This window comes from Trematomus bernacchii, unplaced genomic scaffold (genome assembly GCF_902827165.1).
Source record: "Trematomus bernacchii unplaced genomic scaffold, fTreBer1.1, whole genome shotgun sequence".
Lineage (NCBI taxonomy): Eukaryota > Metazoa > Chordata > Actinopteri > Perciformes > Nototheniidae > Trematomus > Trematomus bernacchii.
This window is the reverse complement of record NW_022987457.1, coordinates 1-21,474: the sequence shown is the minus strand read 5'-3', so window position 1 is coordinate 21,474 and position 21,474 is coordinate 1. Positions and strand designations below refer to the sequence as shown.

General features: G+C 43.1%; 2 protein-coding genes across 2 annotated transcripts; one reads left to right on the top strand and one right to left on the bottom strand.

Annotated features, from left to right (window-relative positions):
• Positions 1–14,463: 14,463 nt before the first annotated feature.
• trappc1 (trafficking protein particle complex 1) lies at positions 14,464–17,395 on the bottom strand. The gene is made up of 5 exons (XM_034143342.1): positions 17,311–17,395; positions 16,561–16,659; positions 16,274–16,344; positions 16,031–16,169; positions 14,464–14,690 (listed from the first exon to the last, which is right to left on the bottom strand). Exons 2-5 carry the CDS (start codon positions 16,657–16,659, stop codon positions 14,562–14,564), a joined length of 438 nt encoding a protein of 145 aa, XP_033999233.1. The 5' UTR covers positions 17,311–17,395; the 3' UTR covers positions 14,464–14,561.
• Positions 17,396–17,515: 120 nt separating this feature from the next.
• Positions 17,516–21,455, top strand: psmb6 (proteasome 20S subunit beta 6; the record flags this gene model as incomplete). The annotated part of the gene is given in 5 exon segments (XM_034143331.1): positions 17,516–17,683; positions 18,230–18,297; positions 18,391–18,456; positions 21,260–21,325; positions 21,433–21,455. Coding segments are annotated over 5 exon segments (316 nt in total), but the record flags the coding sequence as incomplete, so codon positions are not given.
• Positions 21,456–21,474: the final 19 nt, after the last annotated feature.

Sequence of the window (21,474 nt, the reverse complement as noted above, 5' to 3'; positions counted from 1 at the left end):
AACCATGATTTGATTTCTCATCAAACAGTAGTAGTTTATTACAGGTAAAAATAACTTACTCTTCTTCCGTTCTACGCCTCAAAGGTCCATAATAGAATCTGTACATCTTGTGGAGGTTCTGCAGGGTGTGGGGTATGTATGGTGTATATCATATAATGTTGTGTGCTACTGTTGGTGTTTGCAGCTAGCTGGCTACATAATGTTGTAACTGTCAGCTAGGCTACCTTTCTAATTTCTTTGCAACAGACGTTTTCCTCTTCGGTAGGCATCATGGCGCAGTTTGCACAAGTGCACCTAAATAACAACAGTTGTAGGTACAGTTCGGTTAGTCAGCGTATAACATATACGGCTGTACCGACGCCATTGTAAAACTGATGTTCCGCTCAGAGCCGAAAAAAGCACTGTTAGACATGGGCGGAGCCTCTCTGGTGGTTGACTAATCAGAACAGAGTGGGCGAGCTGACCAATCAGAGCACAGTGTGCTCACAGGGAGGGGGGGGCAGGAGCTCCAACAAGGCGTGTAGGACAGAGAGTGAATACACAGACTATACAGAGATGCTGTTTGAGAAACCAATGTGAGTTTGGAACATTGAACAATGTACATCTATTCTAGAAGACCTCAACAATGGAATTATGATCAGTATAAATGGCCATGACATGGGACCTTTAAGTATCTTTTTAATTAAAATGTTTCTCTACATATTTTATTTTTTAAGTCACGTTTAAAGGTAGGGTAGGTAATTTTGGAGAAACCAGCTCGAGATCGCTAGAATTTGAAAATACACAACCGGAGAAAATGTGCCACTTCCTCACAGAGCCCCTCCTCCAACACACACGAACGCGCACATGACCAATGAGGGCACGAGATAAGTTTGTGCACAGATGGAAGGCTGACAGGCAGGTAGGCCATCCAGTTATTTTAGCCGGGCCGGCTCAGATGATTGGTCGTGCTTTTTACAGTACTACAGCTTCCACAGATGATATTTATTTATGTATTTATTGTCAAAGCACTTCAGATATTCATTGCTATCTGGATGTTAAGAGCATTCCATGGAATATAACAACAAGTGTATCTCGAGCCGGTTTCTCAAACTTAACTACCCCACCTTTAATTTTAGGTGGGGTAGTTTTTCTGGCTATCTCTATAAATATATGTATTATTATTATTATTAATGTATATTATGTATATTTACCTCCCTGAGGCGTAGACCTCTGCCGTGTCGAACAAGTTCACTCCGCTGTCGAAGGCCAGCGTCATCACACTCTCTGCCATCTACACACACACACACACACTGATGTGAGCTTATATAACACACACACACACACACACACACACACACACACACACACACACACACACACACACACACACACACACACACACACACACACACACACACACACACACACACACACACACACACACACACACACACACTGCAGTACCTCGTCAGAGATCTGAGAGCCGAACGTGACCCATGTTCCTGCAGACAGAGAATTATTATCACTGCATATTCAGAAGATCTGTCACTGTGAGTGTGTGTGTGTGTGTGTGTGTGTGTGTGTGTGTGTGTGTGTGTGTGTGTGTTCTCACCCAGTCCTAAGCAGGACACTCTCAGTCCTGATTTCCCCAGATTCCTGCAAACAGTCAATGAACTCAAGTTAATAAAGTTGTTAATATGAGCGCTCGAGTCTCAGTGTGTTGCTATGGAGCCTCGACGCGTTGCTACGGAGCCTCCGCGCTAACACACTGCAGCTGGGACCAATCAGAGCACTCAATACAAACAATGATAAAGACATGTCAGAGAAGTGGCTGTAGAGATATGTAGAACATAATTAAAATACATATCAATCAAGAAATCAATGACTTAATATGAACCAAAACATCCAAACATACGTCGTGAAAATGCACGTAAAAACTAACAAAATAATTATTAAGAAATATGTTCAAAATAAAAGTGACCTTTCACAATAAAAGCGCTGCACATTGACCCTCAACACGGTGGCAGAGAAACCTATACCTCTCAGTATACAGTACATCATGTTTGCATTCATTTAGATAGTCTTTAAATGTTTCTGTTTATATCATTGTGTTTGATCTTTTGCTCTTCAGAGGAGGACTGTTAGCATGGCAGCTAACGGTTAGCATACAGAGAGCCTGGAGCATGGGGGGGGGGACCGGCCGACCAATCAGTGACCTGGAAACCTGCAGCGAGGGGGGAGGAAGAGGAAGAGGAAGATCTATCTCACACACACTGTCACTTACAGAGTGTGTGTCACAGAGTGTGTGTCACAGAGTGTGTGTCACAGAGTGTGTGTTTCACTGACAGACTAATAAAGATTTCAAAGACAGAGATTTTAGCTTTTAATTCAAAAAGATAAATATTATTTATTTAATTTTATTATCAAATGTTTGTTTATTTTGTTTTTATTTATTTTTTTATTTGTAGTATTTAATTTAAATTATTTGTATTTATTTTATTTAACATATTGTGATTTCTCATCTCTCTGCGTCTCCTTTTTTATATTTATAGACCTTTACATTTCTCTGTGACGGTCTCTTTCACGCACGCACGCACGCACGCACGCACGCACGCACGCACGCACGCACGCACGCACGCACGCACACACACACACACACACACACACACACACACACACACACACACACACACACACTGTATGTCCTCATCAGTCTGTGGTTAATTCTACACAGATGTTCCAATTTATACATTAAGATGTGCGTACGGACGATTACATTAAAGTACATCAGCTGTGTGTGTGTGTGTGTGTGTGTGTGTGTGTGTGTGTGTGTGTGTGTGTGTGTGTGTGTGTGTGTGTGTGTGTGTGTGTAGCTTCAGATATTCTGACACGAGGAGCTAAAAATACTAAAAGCTGAATCAAAGAGCGGCAGAACGTTCTTTATCTGTGAGTTATCGACATGTTTAAACTGAAGTGTGTGTGTGACAGGTGTGTATCTGAATGAAGTGTGTGTAGGACAGGTGTGTATCTGACTGAAGTGTGTGTAGGACAGGTGTGTATCTGACTGAAGTGTGTGTGTGTGACAGGTGTGTATCTGACTGAAGTGTGTGTAGGACAGGTGTGTATCTGACTGAAGTGTGTGTGTGTGTGTGTGACAGGTGTGTATCTGACTGAAGTGTGTGTAGGACAGGTGTGTATCTGACTGAAGTGTGTGTAGGACAGGTGTGTATCTGACTGAAGTGTGTGTAGGACAGGTGTGTATCTGACTGAAGTGTGTGTGTGTGTGTGTGTGTGTGTGACAGGTGTGTATCTGACTGAAGTGTGTGTAGGACAGGTGTGTATCTGACTGAAGTGTATGTATGACAGGTGTGTATTTGACTGAAATGTGTGTGTGACAGGTGTGTATCTGACTGAAGTGTGTGTAGGACAGGTGGTGTGTATCTGACTGAAGTGTGTGTAGGACAGGTGTGTATCTGACTGAAGTGTGTGTATGACAGGTGTGTATTTGACTGAAATGTGTGTGTGACAGGTGTGTATCTGAATGAAGTGTGTGTAGGACAGGTGGTGTGTATCTGACTGAAGTGTGTGTAGGACAGGTGGTGTGTATCTGACTGAAGTGTGTGTAGGACAGGTGTGTATCTGAATGAAGTGTGTGTATGACAGGTGTGTATCTGAATGAAGTGTGTGTAGGACAGGTGGTGTGTATCTGAATGAAGTGTGTGTGTGACAGGTGTGTATCTGAATGAAGTGTGTGTAGGACAGGTGGTGTGTATCTGACTGAAGTGTGTGTGTGACAGGCGTGTATCTGACTGAAGTGTGTGTATGACAGGTGTGTATCTGACTGAAGTGTGTGTGTGACAGGTGTGTATCTTTGAAGCAGATCATTAATATCTGGAGTCTGTTACAGTCGCAGTATCCATATTTGATTCATCAATATTAAACTGGATCAGGTTTAACCACCATCAATAAATCATCAATAAATCATCAATAAATCATAGAGACACCATCAATCAGGCTAAACGGAAAACACACAACCACAACACTACAGCCGTATGTACACAGAACTACAGCCGTATGTAAACAGAACTACAGCCGTATGTACACAGAACTACAGCCGTATGTACACAGAACTACAGCCGTATGTAAACAGAACTACAGCCGTATGTAAACAGAACTACAGCCGTATGTACACAGAACTACAGCCGTATGTAAACAGAACTACAGCCGTATGTAAACAGAACTACAGCCGTATGTACACAGAACTACAGCCGTATGTACAAAGAACTACAGCCGTATGTACAAAGAACTACAGCCGTAAACAGAACTACAGCCGTATGTAAACAGAACTACAGCCGTATGTACACAGAACTACAGCCGTATGTACACAGAACTACAGCCGCATGTAAACAGAACTACAGCCGCATGTAAACAGAACTACAGCCGTATGTAAACAGAACTACAGCCGTATGTAAACAGAACTACAGCCGTATGTAAACAGAACTACAGCCGTATGTACACAGAACTACAGCCGTATGTACAAAGAACTACAGCCGTATGTACAAAGAACTACAGCCGTAAACAGAACTACAGCCGTATGTAAACAGAACTACAGCCGTATGTACACAGAACTACAGCCGTATGTACAAAGAACTACAGCCGTAAACAGAACTACAGCCGTATGTAAACAGAACTACAGCCGTAAGTACACAGAACTACAGCCGTATGTACAAAGAACTACAGCCGTAAACAGAACTACAGCCGTATGTAAACAGAACTACAGCCGTATGTACAAAGAACTACAGCCGTAAACAGAACTACAGCCGTATGTAAACAGAACTACAGCCGTATGTAAACAGAACTACAGCCGTATGTACAAAGAACTACAGCCGTAAACAGAACTACAGCCGTATGTAAACAGAACTACAGCCGTATGTACAAAGAACTACAGCCGTATGTACAAAGAACTACAGCCGTAAACAGAACTACAGCCGTATGTAAACAGAACTACAGCCGTATGTAAACAGAACTACAACCGTATGTAAACAGAACTACAGCCGTATGTACACAGAACTACAGCCGTATGTACACAGAACTACAGCCGTATGTACACAGAACTACATGCGTATGTACACAGAACTACAGCCGTATGTAAACAGAACTACAGCCGTAAACAGAACTACAGCCGTATGTAAACAGAACTACAGCCGTATGTACAAAGAACTACAGCCGTATGTAAACAGAACTACAGCCGTATGTACACAGAACTACAGCCGTATGTACAAAGAACTACAGCCGTATGTAAACAGAACTACAGCCGTAAACAGAACTACAGCTGTATGTAAACAGAACTACAGCCGTATGTAAACAGAACTACAGCCGTATGTAAACAGAACTACAGCCGCATGTACACAGAACTACAGCCGCATGTACACAGAACTACAGCCGTATGTACAAAGAACTACAGCCGTATGTACACAGAACTACAGCCGTATGTAAACAGAACTACAGCCGTATGTAAACAGAACTACAGCCGTATGTAAACAGAACTACAGCCGTATGTAAACAGAACTACAGCCGTATGTACAAAGAACTACAGCCGTATGTACACAGAACTACAGCCGTATGTACAAAGAACTACAGCCGTATGTACAAAGAACTACAGCCGTAAACAGAACTACAGCCGTATGTAAACAGAACTACAGCCGTATGTAAACAGAACTACAGCCGTATGTACAAAGAACTACAGCCGTATGTAAACAGAACTACAGCCGTATGTAAACAGAACTACAACCGTATGTAAACAGAACTACAGCTGTATGTACACAGAACTACAGCCGTATGTAAACAGAACTACAACCGTATGTAAACAGAACTACAGCCGTATGTACACAGAACTACAGCCGTATGTACACAGAACTACATGCGTATGTACACAGAACTACAGCCGTATGTACACAGAACTACAGCCGTATGTAAACAGAACTACAGCCGTATGTACACAGAACTACAGCCGTATGTAAACAGAACTACAGCCGTATGTACAAAGAACTACAGCCGTATGTACAAAGAACTACAGCCGTATGTACAAAGAACTACAGCCGTAAACAGAACTACAGCCGTATGTAAACAGAACTACAGCCGTATGTACACAGAACTATAGCCGTATGTACAAAGAACTACAGCCGTAAACAGAACTACAGCCGTATGTAAACAGAACTACAGCCGTATGTACAAAGAACTACAGCCGTAAACAGAACTACAGCCATATGTAAACAGAACTACAGCCGTATGTACAAAGAACTACAGCCGTATGTACAAAGAACTACAGCCGTATGTACAAAGAACTACAGCCGTAAACAGAACTACAGCCGTATGTAAACAGAACTACAGCCGTATGTAAACAGAACTACAGCCGTATGTACAAAGAACTACAGCCGTAAACAGAACTACAGCCGTATGTAAACAGAACTACAGCCGTATGTACAAAGAACTACAGCCGTATGTACAAAGAACTACAGCCGTAAACAGAACTACAGCCGTATGTAAACAGAACTACAGCCGTATGTACAAAGAACAGCCGTAAACAGAACTACAGCCGTATGTAAACAGAACTACAGCCGTATGTACACAGAACTACAGCCGTATGTACAAAGAACTACAGCCGTAAACAGAACTACAGCCGTATGTAAACAGAACTACAGCCGTATGTAAACAGAACTACAGCCGTATGTACAAAGAACTACAGCCGTATGTACAAAGAACTACAGCCGTATGTACACAGAACTACAGCCGTATGTAAACAGAACTACAGCCGTATGTACACAGAACTACAGCCGTATGTAAACAGAACTACAGCCGTATGTACACAGAACTACAGCCGTATGTAAACAGAACTACAGCCGTATGTACACAGAACTACAGCCGTATGTACACAGAACTACAGCCGTATGTACAAAGAACTACAGCCGTAAACAGAACTACAGCCGTATGTAAACAGAACTACAGCCGTATGTAAACAGAACTACAGCCGTATGTACAAAGAACTACAGCCGTATGTACAAAGAACTACAGCCGTATGTACACAGAACTACAGCCGTATGTAAACAGAACTACAGCCGTATGTACAAAGAACTACAGCCGTAAACAGAACTACAGCCGTATGTAAACAGAACTACAGCCGTATGTACACAGAACTACAGCCGTATGTAAACAGAACTACAGCCGTATGTAAACAGAACTACAGCCGTATGTACACAGAACTACAGCCGTATGTAAACAGAACTACAGCCGTATGTAAACAGAACTACAGCCGTATGTAAACAGAACTACAGCCGTATGTACACACTGCCCTTGAACTTGCGCTGGTGTCTCTCACACACGGTAACATGAGTCGGCACCTGTCGGGGGGGGTCAGGTGTCGTCTCACTCTCACCTGTACTTCATGTTGCTATGGCTACCGAGGGCCTCCTTCATGTGGGCGTGGCCTAACAAGGTGAGCCTGTTGATTGGCTCTGCCGGCCTGACCTTTGACTGACAGGCGGCGGCGCTGCTGGTGTTCATGGCCGCCCGGCGCTCCTTCAGGTGATCGCCCCCCCCACCTCCCCCCATGTTGTTACACGCTATAGACACCTGCATCGCCGCGGTGACAAGCCTTCAATATAGTTATATAAATATATATATATTTATATCTATATATATACTAAAGTTTCAAAACATGACGAGGAAAACACCACTGCCGCCAAGGTCGCCGGTCGCTATGGTGACGACAGGAAGAATTCATGAGTGGGATGATAAGTTTGAAGAACCAATCAGCCAATCAGATCGCACGACTGGGCAACACACACACACACACACACACACAACTTTCTGTCCCCATCCCGTCGACGACTGCAGCTCCGACAGGAAGTGATGAAGACGACCAGCAGAGGATGAAGAATAAAAACCTTCCAATAAACACAGAGCGACACAACGTCCTCTGAACTAAACTGAGACACACTGAGGGAGAGAGAGAGGGGAGGGAGGGAGAGAGAGAGAGAGTGGAGAGAGAGGGGGGGGAGAGAGAGATAGAGAGAGAGGGGAGGAAGGGGGAGAGAGAGGGAGAGAAAGAGAGGGGGGAGAGAGAGAGAGGGGGGGGGAGATAGAGAGAGAGAGAGACCCTCCCCCCTAGACTCGGTCCGCTGCACACTGGGCGAGCGAGCATTAGACCGACAGAGAGAAGCTCTGTGCAGCAAACTAACTGAATACAGTAGAAAACAGTCAAATCACATCTGAAACATCTGCCAACATAAAGGTCGAACCAAAGACCAAACTACAGCTGAAACATAACCAACATACAGCTGAAACACAGCCAACATACAGCTGAAACACAGCCAACATACAGCTGAAACACAGCCAACATACAGCTGAAACACAGCAAACATACAGCTGAAACATAACCAACATACAGCTGAAACACAGCCAACATACAGCTGAAACATAACCAACATACAGCTGAAACACAGCCAACATACAGCTGAAACACAGCCAACATACAGCTGAAACATAACCAACATACAGCTGAAACACAACCAACATACAGCTGAAACATAACCAACATACAGCTGAAACACAGCCAACATACAGCTGAAACATAACCAACATACAGCTGAAACACAGCAAACATACAGCTGAAACACAGCCAACATACAGCTGAAACATAACCAACATACAGCTGAAACATAACCAACATACAGCTGAAACATAACCAACATACAGCTGAAACATAACCAACATACAGCTGAAACACAACCAACATACAGCTGAAACATAACCAACATACAGCTGAAACACAGCCAACATACAGCTGAAACATAACCAACATACAGCTGAAACATAACCAACATACAGCTGAAACACAGCCAACATACAGCTGAAACATAACCAACATACAGCTGAAACATAACCAACATACAGCTGAAACACAGCCAACATACAGCTGAAACATAACCAACATACAGCTGAAACACAACAACATACAGCTGAACATAACCACAGCCAACATACAGCTGAAAACATAACCAACATACAGCTGAAACATAACCAACATACAGCTGAAACATAACCAACATACAGCTGAAACATAACCAACATACAGCTGAAACACAGCCAACATACAGCTGAAACACAGCCAACATACAGCTGAAACATAACCAACACACTCCTTCAGGTAGATCTCACCTGTCTCCCCACCACCTGTCTCACTTGTCTCCTCACCACCTGTCTCACCCCCCCTCACCTGTCTCACCTGTAGGGCATGTCTCTCTGCTCCATGATGACATCACACTCCTTCAGGTAGATCTCACCTGTCTCCCCACCACCTGTCTCACTTGTCTCCCCACCACCTGTCTCACCCCCCCCTCACCTGTCTCACCTGTAGGGCATGTCTCTCTGCTCCATGATGACATCACACTCCTTCAGGTAGATCTCACCTGTCTCACCTGTCTCACCTGTCTCCCTCACCTGTAGGGCATGTCTCTCTGCTCCATGATGACATCACACTCCTTCAGGTAGATCTCACCTGTCTCACCTGTCTCACCTGTCTCCCTCACCTGTAGGGCATGTCTCTCTGCTCCATGATGACATCACACTCCTTCAGGTAGATCTCACCTGTCTCCCCACCACCTGTCTCACTTGTCTCCCCACCACCTGTCTCACCCCCCCTCACCTGTCTCACCTGTAGGGCATGTCTCTCTGCTCCATGATGACATCACACTCCTTCAGGTAGATCTCACCTGTCTCACCTGTCTCACCTGTCTCCCTCACCTGTAGGGCATGTCTCTCTGCTCCATGATGACATCACACTCCTTCAGGTAGATCTCACCTGTCTCACCTGTCTCACCTGTCTCCCTCACCTGTAGGGCATGTCTCTCTGCTCCATGATGACATCACACTCCTTCAGGTAGATCTCACCTGTCTCCCCACCACCTGTCTCACTTGTCTCCCCACCACCTGTCTCACCCCCCCTCACCTGTCTCACCTGTAGGGCATGTCTCTCTGCTCCATGATGACATCACACTCCTTCAGGTAGATCTCCAGTCTTCGTCTCTCCATCAGTTTTGTTGCTGCCTCCAGTATTTGCGAGGCCAACCTGTTCTCCTGCTTCTCCTTGGTGTCCTTCTTCCACTCCAGTTTCCCAGAATTCCCTTTTTTCCCCTTTGGCTTCTTGTTGAATCCGTAAAGTTCCTCCACGGAAAACTTCCCTTTTCCCGCCGATCCGACTGTCGCTCGGCCCGCAAACATGGCCGACACTGAGGGGGATAAACACAGAGGCTAATGCTAATGCTAACAGTCAGAACAACTATATCAAGCTAATACTAATCATTCAAAAATAACAACATAATACCACGTAAACATATATCAAGCTAATACTAATTATGAAAAATAACATAAGGCTAATGCTAATGCTAACAATCAGAACACCAATATCAAGGCTATTCATTAAAAACAAGAGGCTAATGCTAATGCTAACAATCAGAACACCAATATCAAGGCTATTTATTAAAAACAAGAGGCTAATGCTAACAGTCAGAACACCTATATCAAGCTAATACTATTTATTAAAAACAAGAGGCTAATGCTAATACTAAAACTAAAAACACAGACATATCATAATTAAAACTAACGATGAAAAACAAGAAAATAGGCTAAAGCTAATGACAACAATACATGATATAGCCAAGATGAACACAAAACAAGTAAAAACCAGAATAAAAAACACAACATTCAAAATATACCCAAAATAAGTTTTAAAATAAGTACAGCCATATTACAAACAAAAGTCCCATCAGCCCTTGCAGGAGACAGATTGATCTTTACCTGGTTCCAGGTGTCTGATTCCTGTCGTCCTCTCTCTGCGTCCACCTGTCTGTCTGCCTCTCTGTATCTCTGCTGATACTCTTGTATTAAGCCTTTGGGTGAAATCCCACCAATCAGAGCACAGATACGTCCGTCTGTCCGCCCGTCCGTCTGATCAGGATTTAAACCTGTAGCTCCGAAATACCAAACTCTGGGTGCAGATGTTAAACATGGCCTCTTGCCCGGATATCCGAAAGTAATCTGACCCTAATCTAATCTCACACACACACACACACACACACACACACACACACACACACACACACACACACACACACACACACACACACACACACACACACACACACACACACACACACACACACACACACACACACACACACACACACACACACACACACACACACACACACACACACACACACACACACAGGTTGGGTTCCAGCGTCCTTTGGTCCACATGTTAGTATAAAAGCTGAATGAACAGGTTTGGTCTCCAAACTTTATTTTATTATTTTACCCATTTGTTTTGTTGTTTGGAGTAAAGTGGACGGTGCATTCAGGGACTCACCGACATCTGAGACTTAGTTATCAGTTGCTTTTTGTTTGAGGACTGTTCGAAAGACTTTTCTGAGGACTTTCTGAGGACTTTCTGATGACTTTTTAAAGACTTTTCTGAGGACTTTCTGAGGACTTTTCTAGAGACTTTCTGAGGACTTTCTGAGGACTTTTCTGAGGACTTTCTGAGGACTTTTCTGGAGACTTTCTGAGGACTTTCTAAAGACTTTTCTGAGGACTTTCTGAGGACTCTTTAAAGACTTTTCTGAGGACTTTCTGAGGACTTTTATAGAGACTTTCTGAGGACTTTTCTAATGACTTTCTGAGGACTTTCTAAAGACTTTTCTAGAGACTTTCTGAGGACTTTTCTAAATAATTTTCTGAGGACTTTCTGAGGACTTTTCTAATGACTTTCTGAGGACTTTCCAAAGACTTTTCTAGAGACTTTCTGAGGACGTTCTGAGGACTTTTCTGAGGACTTTCTGAGGACTTTTCTGGAGACTTTCTGAGGACTTTCTAAAGACTTTTCTAGAGACTTTCTGAGGACTTTTCTAAATAATTTTCTGAGGACTTTTCTAAAGACTTTTCTGAGGACTTTTCTAAAGACTTTCTGAGGACTTTCTAAAGACTTTCTGATGACTTTTCTAAAGACTTTCTGAGGACTTTTCTAAAGACTTTCTGAGGACTTTTCTGAAGACTTTATAAGGACTTTCTAAAGACTTTCTGAGGACTTTTCTAAAGACTTTCTGAGGACTTTCTAAAGACTTTCTGATGACTTTTCTAAAGACTTTCTGAGGACTTTTCTAAAGACTTTTCTGAGGACTTTCTAAAGACTTTTCTAGAGACTTTTCTAAAGACTTTCTGTGGACTTTTCTAAGGACTTTTCTGAGGACTTTCTACAGACTTTTCTGAAGACTTTGAGGACTTTCTAAAGACTTTTCTGAAGACATTCTGAGGACTTTCTAAAGACTTTTCTAATGACTTTCTGAGGACTTTTCTAGAGGCTTTTCTTGAGACTTTCTGAGGACTTTTCTAAATAATTTTCTGAGGACTTTTCTAAAGACTTTTCTGAAGACTTTCTAACGACTTTTCTAGAGACTTTTCTAAAGACTTTTCTGAGGACTTTTCTGAGGACTTTCTGAGGACTTTTCTGAAGACTTTCTGAGGACTTTCTAAAGACTTTCTAATGACTTTCTGAGGACTTTCTGAAGACTTTCTAAAGACTTTTCTGAGGACTTTCGGAAGACTTTTCTGAAGACTTTCTGAGGACTTCTCTAATAGCCGCGTTCACACCGGAGTACTTTTCACCGTACTTTTCGCGTTTAGTTCCGTTAGTACCCCTCATGTCGCGTTCACACCAAAAAGAGCACTTCATCTCTGGAACTTTTACCCCCATGTTTAGTGCCTGCTGAGAGATGGTACTTTCCTGGGGAAAAAAGTGCCCCAGTTCTGATTGGCTGGGAGAATTGCAAACCACGCCCCGTACAACACTGAAATGTTTTGTAGAGCTGCCATTTTATTATCCTGGCATTAGCATTATTAGCATTAGCATTCGCCCAGCGCACAAACGCAGAGAGACTAACTTATGGCAACACAAAAGAAAACATGGGAGCGGTGGAGATGAGGAGGTGTCGGCGTTCTGGCGATTTACTCTGAAGGCTTCAGTAGAAGCTGCTGGGAGTCCCAGCGAAGTGACGTCAGCGGCTCATTTGCGTAATCTTCCCTCAGGGAACTTATTCCGGTGTGAACGCGATCTGTACTAAATGCCCTGGGGTAATAAGTGCCGGGGCTCTGAGTGCCGGAACTAAGTACTGCAAAGTACTTGGTGTGAACGCGCCTAATGACTTTCTGAGGACTTTCTAAAGATTTTTCTAAATACTTTCCGAGGACTTTTCTAAAGACTTTTCTGAAGACTTTTCTAAAGACTTGCTGTGGACTTGGTTCAAACTGTGTGTGGAGGTTGTTGGTTGGCAGTATGTTTTTCATTGGGATTAGAGATTATATCACTACAGGGATACACTGTCTGAAAACACACACACACACACACACACACACACACACACACACACACACACACACACACACACACACACACACACACACACACACACACACACACACACACACACACACACACACACACACACACACACACACAAATTGTATGACTTCCTGCTGATCACTCGTCTCCAAACAGGAAAATCTGCTTTAATCCAAGGTTATCCTAAACTGCCGTGCTAGCATTAGCTCCGTGTGCTAACACAGATGTTGATGTGTGTGTGTGTGCTTAGCAATCAGTTAATCTCTTTGTGAGTTCAGTAGGTCACAGTGACAGTTCTCTGTTACGTAATTAACGTTTTAATTCTTTAAATTAATGAAGGTCTGTTAGCCGTTAGCTGTTAGCCGTTAGCTGTTACCGAACATGATGAGGAGTTGAATTTAATCTCAAATCGGGAAATTCACAGCAGTTCAAGAGTCGTTAAGGCAAAGGAAAATGTATAATGAGATTATAAAATATAAATTAAGCAGCTATATACACCTTTAATATATTAAAAGATATACACATGGAGTATTTTATAAAATATAAACAAAACAGCACCGAAATCAACTTTAGACAGATCTTTGTAAAATAAGGAAAGACTTTGTTTTTCCTTTAATGTTTGCAATTAATCCAATACAAATATGTTCATTTATCAACAAAGCTTAAACCGACCAATCACAGCTGAGCTCTTCCAGTTTAGGGCATTTGGTCCTTTCTTAGAAATATCTCATAATGTTCAAAAAGCTCTTTATTTCTCTCGTGTGATGCTCTGTTCACCCTCTGTCTGAAACCAGAGCTGCTCTGATTGGTTAGCTGGCCGGCTCTGTTGTGATTGGTCAACCAGCTTAGAGATGTCCCGCCCCTTAGCCTATCACGTACAATGTGTTGGAGCGCTAGCCAATAGGAGTGTTCCATAGTGATGTCACTATGTTCCTGAAGTAAACAAAGGGGTCCGATGAAGATCTATAGAACTACAGGAAGAGAGACCTCTTTAAACGTCCAGGTGTCCAAACACAAACAGACTGCAGTCGCATGTTAAGAGACTTTATTCCAACAAATAAATACAAAACAGTGTGTGTGTGTGTGTGTGTGTGTGTGTGTGTGTGTGTGTGTGTGTGTGTGTGTGTCAGGCAGCTCGGGGGCTGTAGTAGGGCAGCGCTCTGATGAAGGCGTCCAGGCGGGTGCCGAACAGCTCGCTGTCCAGACTCTGACCCAACACACACACCGGGTTCTTCACCACGTACTCCACATACAGCTGGAGAGATAGACAGGTGAGAGAGAGACAGGTGAGAGAGACAGGTGAGGTGAGAGAGAGACAGGTGAGAGAGAGACAGGTGAGAGAGAGACAGGTGAGAGAGAGACAGGTGAGGTGAGAGAGAGACAGGTAAATGAGGTTTGACTGTAATCTTGCAGATCGTTCACAATAAAAGCCCTGACTCAGAATCAGCTTCAGGTTGTATCCTGACTCATGTTCTTATATTATACAAGATCAACATCAGACATTATAGTAAAACATCTGTGTGTGTGTCAGAGTTCCCGTTAGAATATTTTTTTGCCGGTCAACATGTCCGTTAAAGTTGAAATCTTCCGGACAAAATTAGATAAGTGCCGGTTAAAGGTCTTCTTTGTTATTTATTGAGCTTTAAAACAAATTGATATGATTCGACATTAAACAAACTAATTATAGTAGATTAACTACATTATTCAAAAGTGTACAGTAATTTACAAAAACGCGGGAATAATAAACGGAGCGCTCTCTCCTTCTCCTGACAGCCCGTCAGTATCATGCAGCTCGCGGATCCAGTAATGAGTGACCCGACAGTAAAACTAAACATATCTATAACTAGTTTAGGTAGTTTGAGAGGTAATTAAAATAGCTACGTGTGATTTTCTAACCTGAAGTGTGTTTTGCTCTGCTCGCCGCTGCAGGGGATCATGCAGAGCTGCGTGTCGACTCGTCAGCAGCAGCCGATCTCTCTCTCCTGTCAGATTAGACTTTACTCGCATTTATGTCCATATCGATCAGATCTAGCTAGTTCTAGCTAATGATATGACTACCTGCTTGTTAAAAGACACCTAAACAATAAGCGTCGCTATGCAACCGGATGAGGCCACAAAGTATAGCGCAGCATTATGCATTTGTTTACATGCCCACCGGAACCCCGAGGCATTACCAACAGATCAACGCACAATCAACCCATACAGGACATCTCTTTCTCCACATTAAGTGTTAGACATTAGAATTGACAATTTTTGTCTGTCACATACTCTTTTGTCTGTCACATACTATTCTTGTCTGTCACATAAGTGGCGCAACTGATGCGGTATTGCGCTAAGGGAAAATTATTTTGACCGGACATTTTGACCGGAGAGATTTAGATTTGCCGGACTTCAGCATATTTTACCGGTCATTGTCCGGTAATTACCGGCTAACGGGAACTCTGGTGTGTGTGTGTGAGTGTGAGTGTGAGTGTGTGTGTGTGTGTGTGTGTGTGAGTGTGAGTGTGTGTGTGTGAGTGTGTGTGTGTGTGTGTGTGTGTGTGTGTGTGTGTGTGTGTGTGTGTGTGTGTGTGTGTGTGTGTGTGTGTGTCTCACGCTGCTGTAGATGCTCTGCAGTGTCTCTCTGGCATTAACCACAGACAGGTCAGTATTTAAGATGAACCTCAGGCCGCTGGGTGTCTCATAGTAATGCAGACGGTATTTACTGGTCTGGAAGGACAGGAAGCCCTCCTTCCTGCAGACAGACGGGTAGCTAAGGACCACAGACAGGTTGGGAGACAGACAGGTATACAGACAGACATGTATACAGAGAGAGAGACAGGTAGCTGTGAAGGATACATGTCCAGAGGAGACATCTTACTGACGAAGGATCGGATGGAGAACAGCATCCCGTACATCAGCTTAAACTCCTGCAGACAGACAGGTGAGAGAGAGAGACAGGTGAGAGAGAGACAGACAGACAGACAAGACAGACATACAGGTGAGAGAGAGAGAGAGGTGAGAGACAGACAGACAGAAAAACAGGTGAGAGAGAGAGACAGGTGAGAGACAGACAGACAGACAGACAGACAGACAGACAGACAGACAGACAGACAGACAGACAGACAGTCAGGTAGCTGTCTCACCTCGTCCTTGGAGATCCCCGCCTGTTTCTTGCGGTTCCACTCGTTGTAATACAGACAGCTGCCGTTGCGGTCAAATATGTACAAGTTGTGGACCGTCATCTGAAACACAAGCAAGTTTAATATCATGAAACATGAACAACATATAATAACACAGCTGCTATCGTCTGGCAGAACTCAATAAACTATTGTTTCATATCCAACCTGAATTAAAGATTAGATACACAAACAATAAGGTGTTTTTGTAGCTTAATGTCCAGGATTATAATGCATGTTAATGGAGTCTGGTCAGATAACAGTCTGTCCTTTTATTACATATTATTAAAGTAAAAACACTTTAATAAAGAGGTATAATCTTATAGTAAACATGTTGTAAAACCCCGCTGATTCAGACTTTAACGCATGTATCTGTCAGAAAGCAGTACATCTAACAGCGCTGGGTGATTTAAATTAAAGCCGAAGTTAACTTTAGATCCTCCTGATGATAAAGAAGCTGTGAAATCATTTCAATCGCGAGTTTATTTCTGAGTATCTGATGTTAAATATCGGGATTAAAATGACTCTTTCTATAAAGGGACTCTGGTTTAACGGCTGTTTCTCTCAGTTAGACAGAACACCTTACTACTACAGGTACAATGGCTCATTAAAGAGCAACACATGGTGTTAAACACGTTGAATTCAGCCTTTAAAGGTGATTTTAAAGTGATTTTTAAATGATTTTTGAGATATTTTCGAAGCAGAATCGCTGTTTACCTTCTCTTCCGGTTTCCGCTCAGGACCCCACTGCAGGCTGTCCCGTTACATGCCGGAACAAAACTGCCTCTTTGTGGAGTTAAAATAACCGATATTAACTTTAAAATGTTAAGGATCAGAAATGGCAGTTTTAACCAGAAAGTGGTCATTTATTGTACTTTCATGATAATTATGTCATATGTATACTACCATCCAGCAGAGGGCGGTACTGCGCCTTTAAGAGCGTTCCCGCCACTCACCCGCTACAAGGGAGAAGAAGCCCTCAGTACACAGTGACAAGATGGCGGCAGCAACTATGAGTCCGTTTTTCTCTCAGAATATCAACCAGAACTCTCTGGTTCCGGACTGGACCTCTCAGGAAGTCAGCACCGGGGTGAGTACCGGCTCCGGGTCCTGAGAGGAGACGAAATATACAGATAATATACAGCTTTTAAAGAGATATTAACCTCTGCGTCTGGATGAGACAGCAGTTCAGGAGCTAACGGTGGCTAATGCTAACTCTGAATAAAGCAGTGGAACTTTAATCAAGTGAGTCTATTATCGGACACACTTCACCCGGCTCACCCCCGGCCTGGATCGATAATAGGCTCACCTGGAGACGAGACGGTGTCCGATAACGGATGATAGAGAGATGCTTTGTTGATCCCACATTGGGACATGTCTTCATCCCAGCAGAAGGTAGAGAGGACATGAATTAGAAGAGATATATATGCAGTAGAAGCTAAACAGAATACACCAAACAGTGACTATACTGTCAATAATGTACACACACTTTATAAACAGAAGTATTGGGCCACCTCCACATTACACCTACTGTCTCTCTCACCTGTCTGTCTCTCTCTCACCTGTCTGTCTCACCTGTCTCTCTCACCTGTCTGTCTCTCCTGTCTGTCTCTCACCTGTCTGTCTCTCTGTGCAGACCACCATCATGGCAGTAGAGTATGATGGAGGCGTGGTGATCGGAGCGGACTCCAGGACCACCACCGGGTACCGATCAATAAACATGAGATAATCAATCATCTGATTATGTACATAAAGACTGTGTCCTCTGAACTGTCTGTCTGCCTGTCTGTCTCTCAGAGCGTACATCGCTAACAGGGTGACGGACAAACTGACTCCCATCCACGACCGCATCTTCTGCTGCAGGTACGTCCACATCTCTAGCTCCTTATTATCACCATATATTAATGTGGTGTTACTGTGTGTTACTGTGTGTGTCTGTGTGTTACTGTGTGTGTCTGTGTTACTGTGTGTGTTACTGTGTGTGTTACTGTGTTGATATGTGTTGCTGTGTGTGTTACTGTGTGTGTCTGTGTGTTACTGTGTTGATATGTGTTACTGTGTGTTACTGTGTGTGTCTGTGTGTTACTGTGTGTGTTACTGTGTGTGTCTGTGTTACTGTGTGTGTTACTGTGTGTGTCTGTGTGTTACTGTGTGTGTCTGTGTGTTACTGTGTGTGTTGCTGTGTGTGTTACTGTGTGTGTCCGTGTTACTGTGTGTGTGTCTGTGTGTTACTGTGTGTGTCTGTGTGTTACTGTGTGTGTCTGTGTTACTGTGTGTTACTGTGTGTGTTGCTGTGTGTGTGTTACTGTGTGTGTCTGTGTGTTACTGTGTTGATATGTGTTGCTGTGTGTGTTACTGTGTGTGTCTGTGTGTTACTGTGTTGATATGTGTTACTGTGTGTTGATGTGTGTGTTAACGTGTGTTGATGTGTGTGTTAACGTGTGTTGAGTGTGTGTGTTAACGTGTGTTGAGTGTGTGTTAACGTGTGTTGGTGTGTGTTACTGTGTCTGTGTGTCTGTGTTACTGTGTTATGTGTTGCTGTGTGTGTTACTGTGTGTTACTGTGTGTGTTACTGTGTGTGTCTGTGTGTTACTGTGTGTCTGTGTGTTACTGTGTTGATGTGTGTTACTCTGTGTGTCTGTGTGTTACTGTGTTGATATGTGTTGCTGTGTGTGTTACTGTCTGTGTGTTACTGTGTGTGTCTGTGTGTTACTGTGTGTGTTACTGTCTGTGTGTTACTGTGTGTTACTGTGTGTGTCTGTGTGTTACTGTGTTGATATGTGTTGCTGTGTGTGTCTGTGTGTTACTGTGTTGATATGTGTTACTGTGTGTTGTGTGTGTTAACGTGTGTTGATGTGCGTGTTAACGTGTGTTGAGTGTGTGTGTGTTAACGTGTGTTGAGTGTGTGTGTGTTAACGTGTGTTAACGTGTGTTGGTGAGTGTGTGTGTGTTAACATGTGTTGAGGTGTGTGTGTTGGTGTGTGTTAACGTGTGTTGATGTGCGTGTTAACGTGTGTTGAGTGTGTGTGTTAACGTGTGTTGAGTGTGTGTTGAGTGTGTGTGTTAACCTGTTTCACGCCTTCCCCCCGGTACCGGGCGGATAAACGCGTCATTTGCAGGAAACAACGTCTAAGGAATCTTAATATTGAATAAAACTATGAATGTGTTATATCCATGTAACGGGAAGAAACTCAGCTAACTGATCTTTTTAATTTTTTTTTTTCAAAAAAAAACCCACAATGCTAGCACTCAGCCTCTGAATTAGCCTCGATCGAAAAAACGGGACCGACAAAGACACATAAACTCACTCAGAACTCCCTTATTACTTATCCTAGATGCACAACCAAACACTCTTTTTTGGTGTCCTGGAGACACTGAATCTAACGGTGCCCACCTCAACACTCAGTGATAAACATTCGCGACGCTATAAACGAAAGCGTACATCATCACATGTGGAGCCAAGAAGCTAAACACGTAAATATGGCTCACCTTGGTCTTCAATGGCATTAAAACGATAAAAAAACGATGCTGCAGTTAATCCATAGGTTCATCCTATGTGTCTGTGCCTTCTTTGAAATTATTTCTGATAATCCATAAGCAATACAACTGCGTTTTAGTTTCCAAACTCCAGAAGGAGACATTCCTCCAGTTTGGTTTCGCTTTCCACACGCGAAGCAACCACATTTTTTCTTTACAACCTGTCTGGGTGGGAGCCTCCTCCTTCGATTCTATTGGCTCTAACGGTCACAAGGGTATGTCAACCAACCAGATCGAGCAAGGGGGGCCAGAGATAGGTCAAATCCACCCAAATGACCCCAGATGGCCCAGTTTTTGGCTAAATCTCTCTAAAAAGGTCAAATTTCACTTGTTTTGCATCAATCTTGATACAGGGTACTTATTATATGTTGTACTTTGGATTCCTAAAGCTTTTAGTCTACTAACCCATCATCCAAGGGTAGTTTTCACTATCTGTAAAAAATAATTTTTGGACGGACACTATAATTTACAGTTTTTTACTATGTTCAATCTGAATTTTCTTTAAAATAAAAAACATTTATATTGATTCTGACACTTCTACATCCAACTCACAGGTTTATCATTACTTTGAGAAAAGATTATTAATTTAACCCTTTTAGAAGGGAAGATATGGTCATTTGTTCTGGGAATGTCATTTTCGAGCCTGAGACCTGAAAAACAGGCTCAGAGTGGAACAGGTTAACATGTGTTGATGTGTGTGTGTTGTGTGTTGGTGAGTGTGTGTTAACGTGTGTTGATGTGTGTGTGTGTTACTGTGTGTTGATGTGTGTGTGTGTGTTACTGTGTGTTGTGTGTGTGTGTGTGTTACTGTGTGTTGATGTGTGTGTGTGTTACTGTGTGTTAGTGTGTGTGTGTGTGTTGATGTGTGTGTGTGTGTTGTGTGTGTTAACTTGTGTGTTGATGTGTGTGTGTTACTGTGTGGATGTGTGTGTGTTACTGTGTGTTGATGTGTGTGTGTGTTACTGTGTGTTGATGTGTGTGTGTTACTGTGTGTTGTGTGTGTGTTACTGTGTGTTGATGTGTGTGTGTTACTGTGTGTTAACGTGTGTTGTTGTGTGTGTTAACGTGTGTGTGTGTTGTGTGTGTTGATGTGTGTGTGTTAACGTGTGTTGATGTGTGTTCTCCTCAGGTCCGGCTCAGCTGCTGACACTCAGGCCATCGCTGACGTGGTCACCTACCAGCTGGGCTTCCACAGGTAACACACTCTCTCTGATTGACAGCTCCCTCAGGTGTGTGTTGTTTACCGCCTGTGTGTTGTTGACTTGTGTTGCTCACCGTTGTTGTTGTTTACCTGTGTGTTAGCATTGAGCTGGACGCCCCCCCCCCTGGTGGAGACAGCAGCCA

Excerpts from the sequence above, each read along its gene's own strand:
- trappc1 (XM_034143342.1), bottom strand. The coding sequence starts at position 16,659 with ATGACGGTCCACAACTTGTACATATTTGACCGCAACGGCAGCTGTCTG. Across the intron at positions 16,170-16,273 it reads AAGATGTCTCCTCTGGACAT|GAAGGAGGGCTTCCTGTCCT; the intron begins GTATCCTTCACA and ends GTCTGTCTGCAG. Across the intron at positions 14,691-16,030 it reads TGCAGAGCATCTACAGCAGC|CTGTATGTGGAGTACGTGGT; the intron begins GTGAGACACACA and ends CTATCTCTCCAG.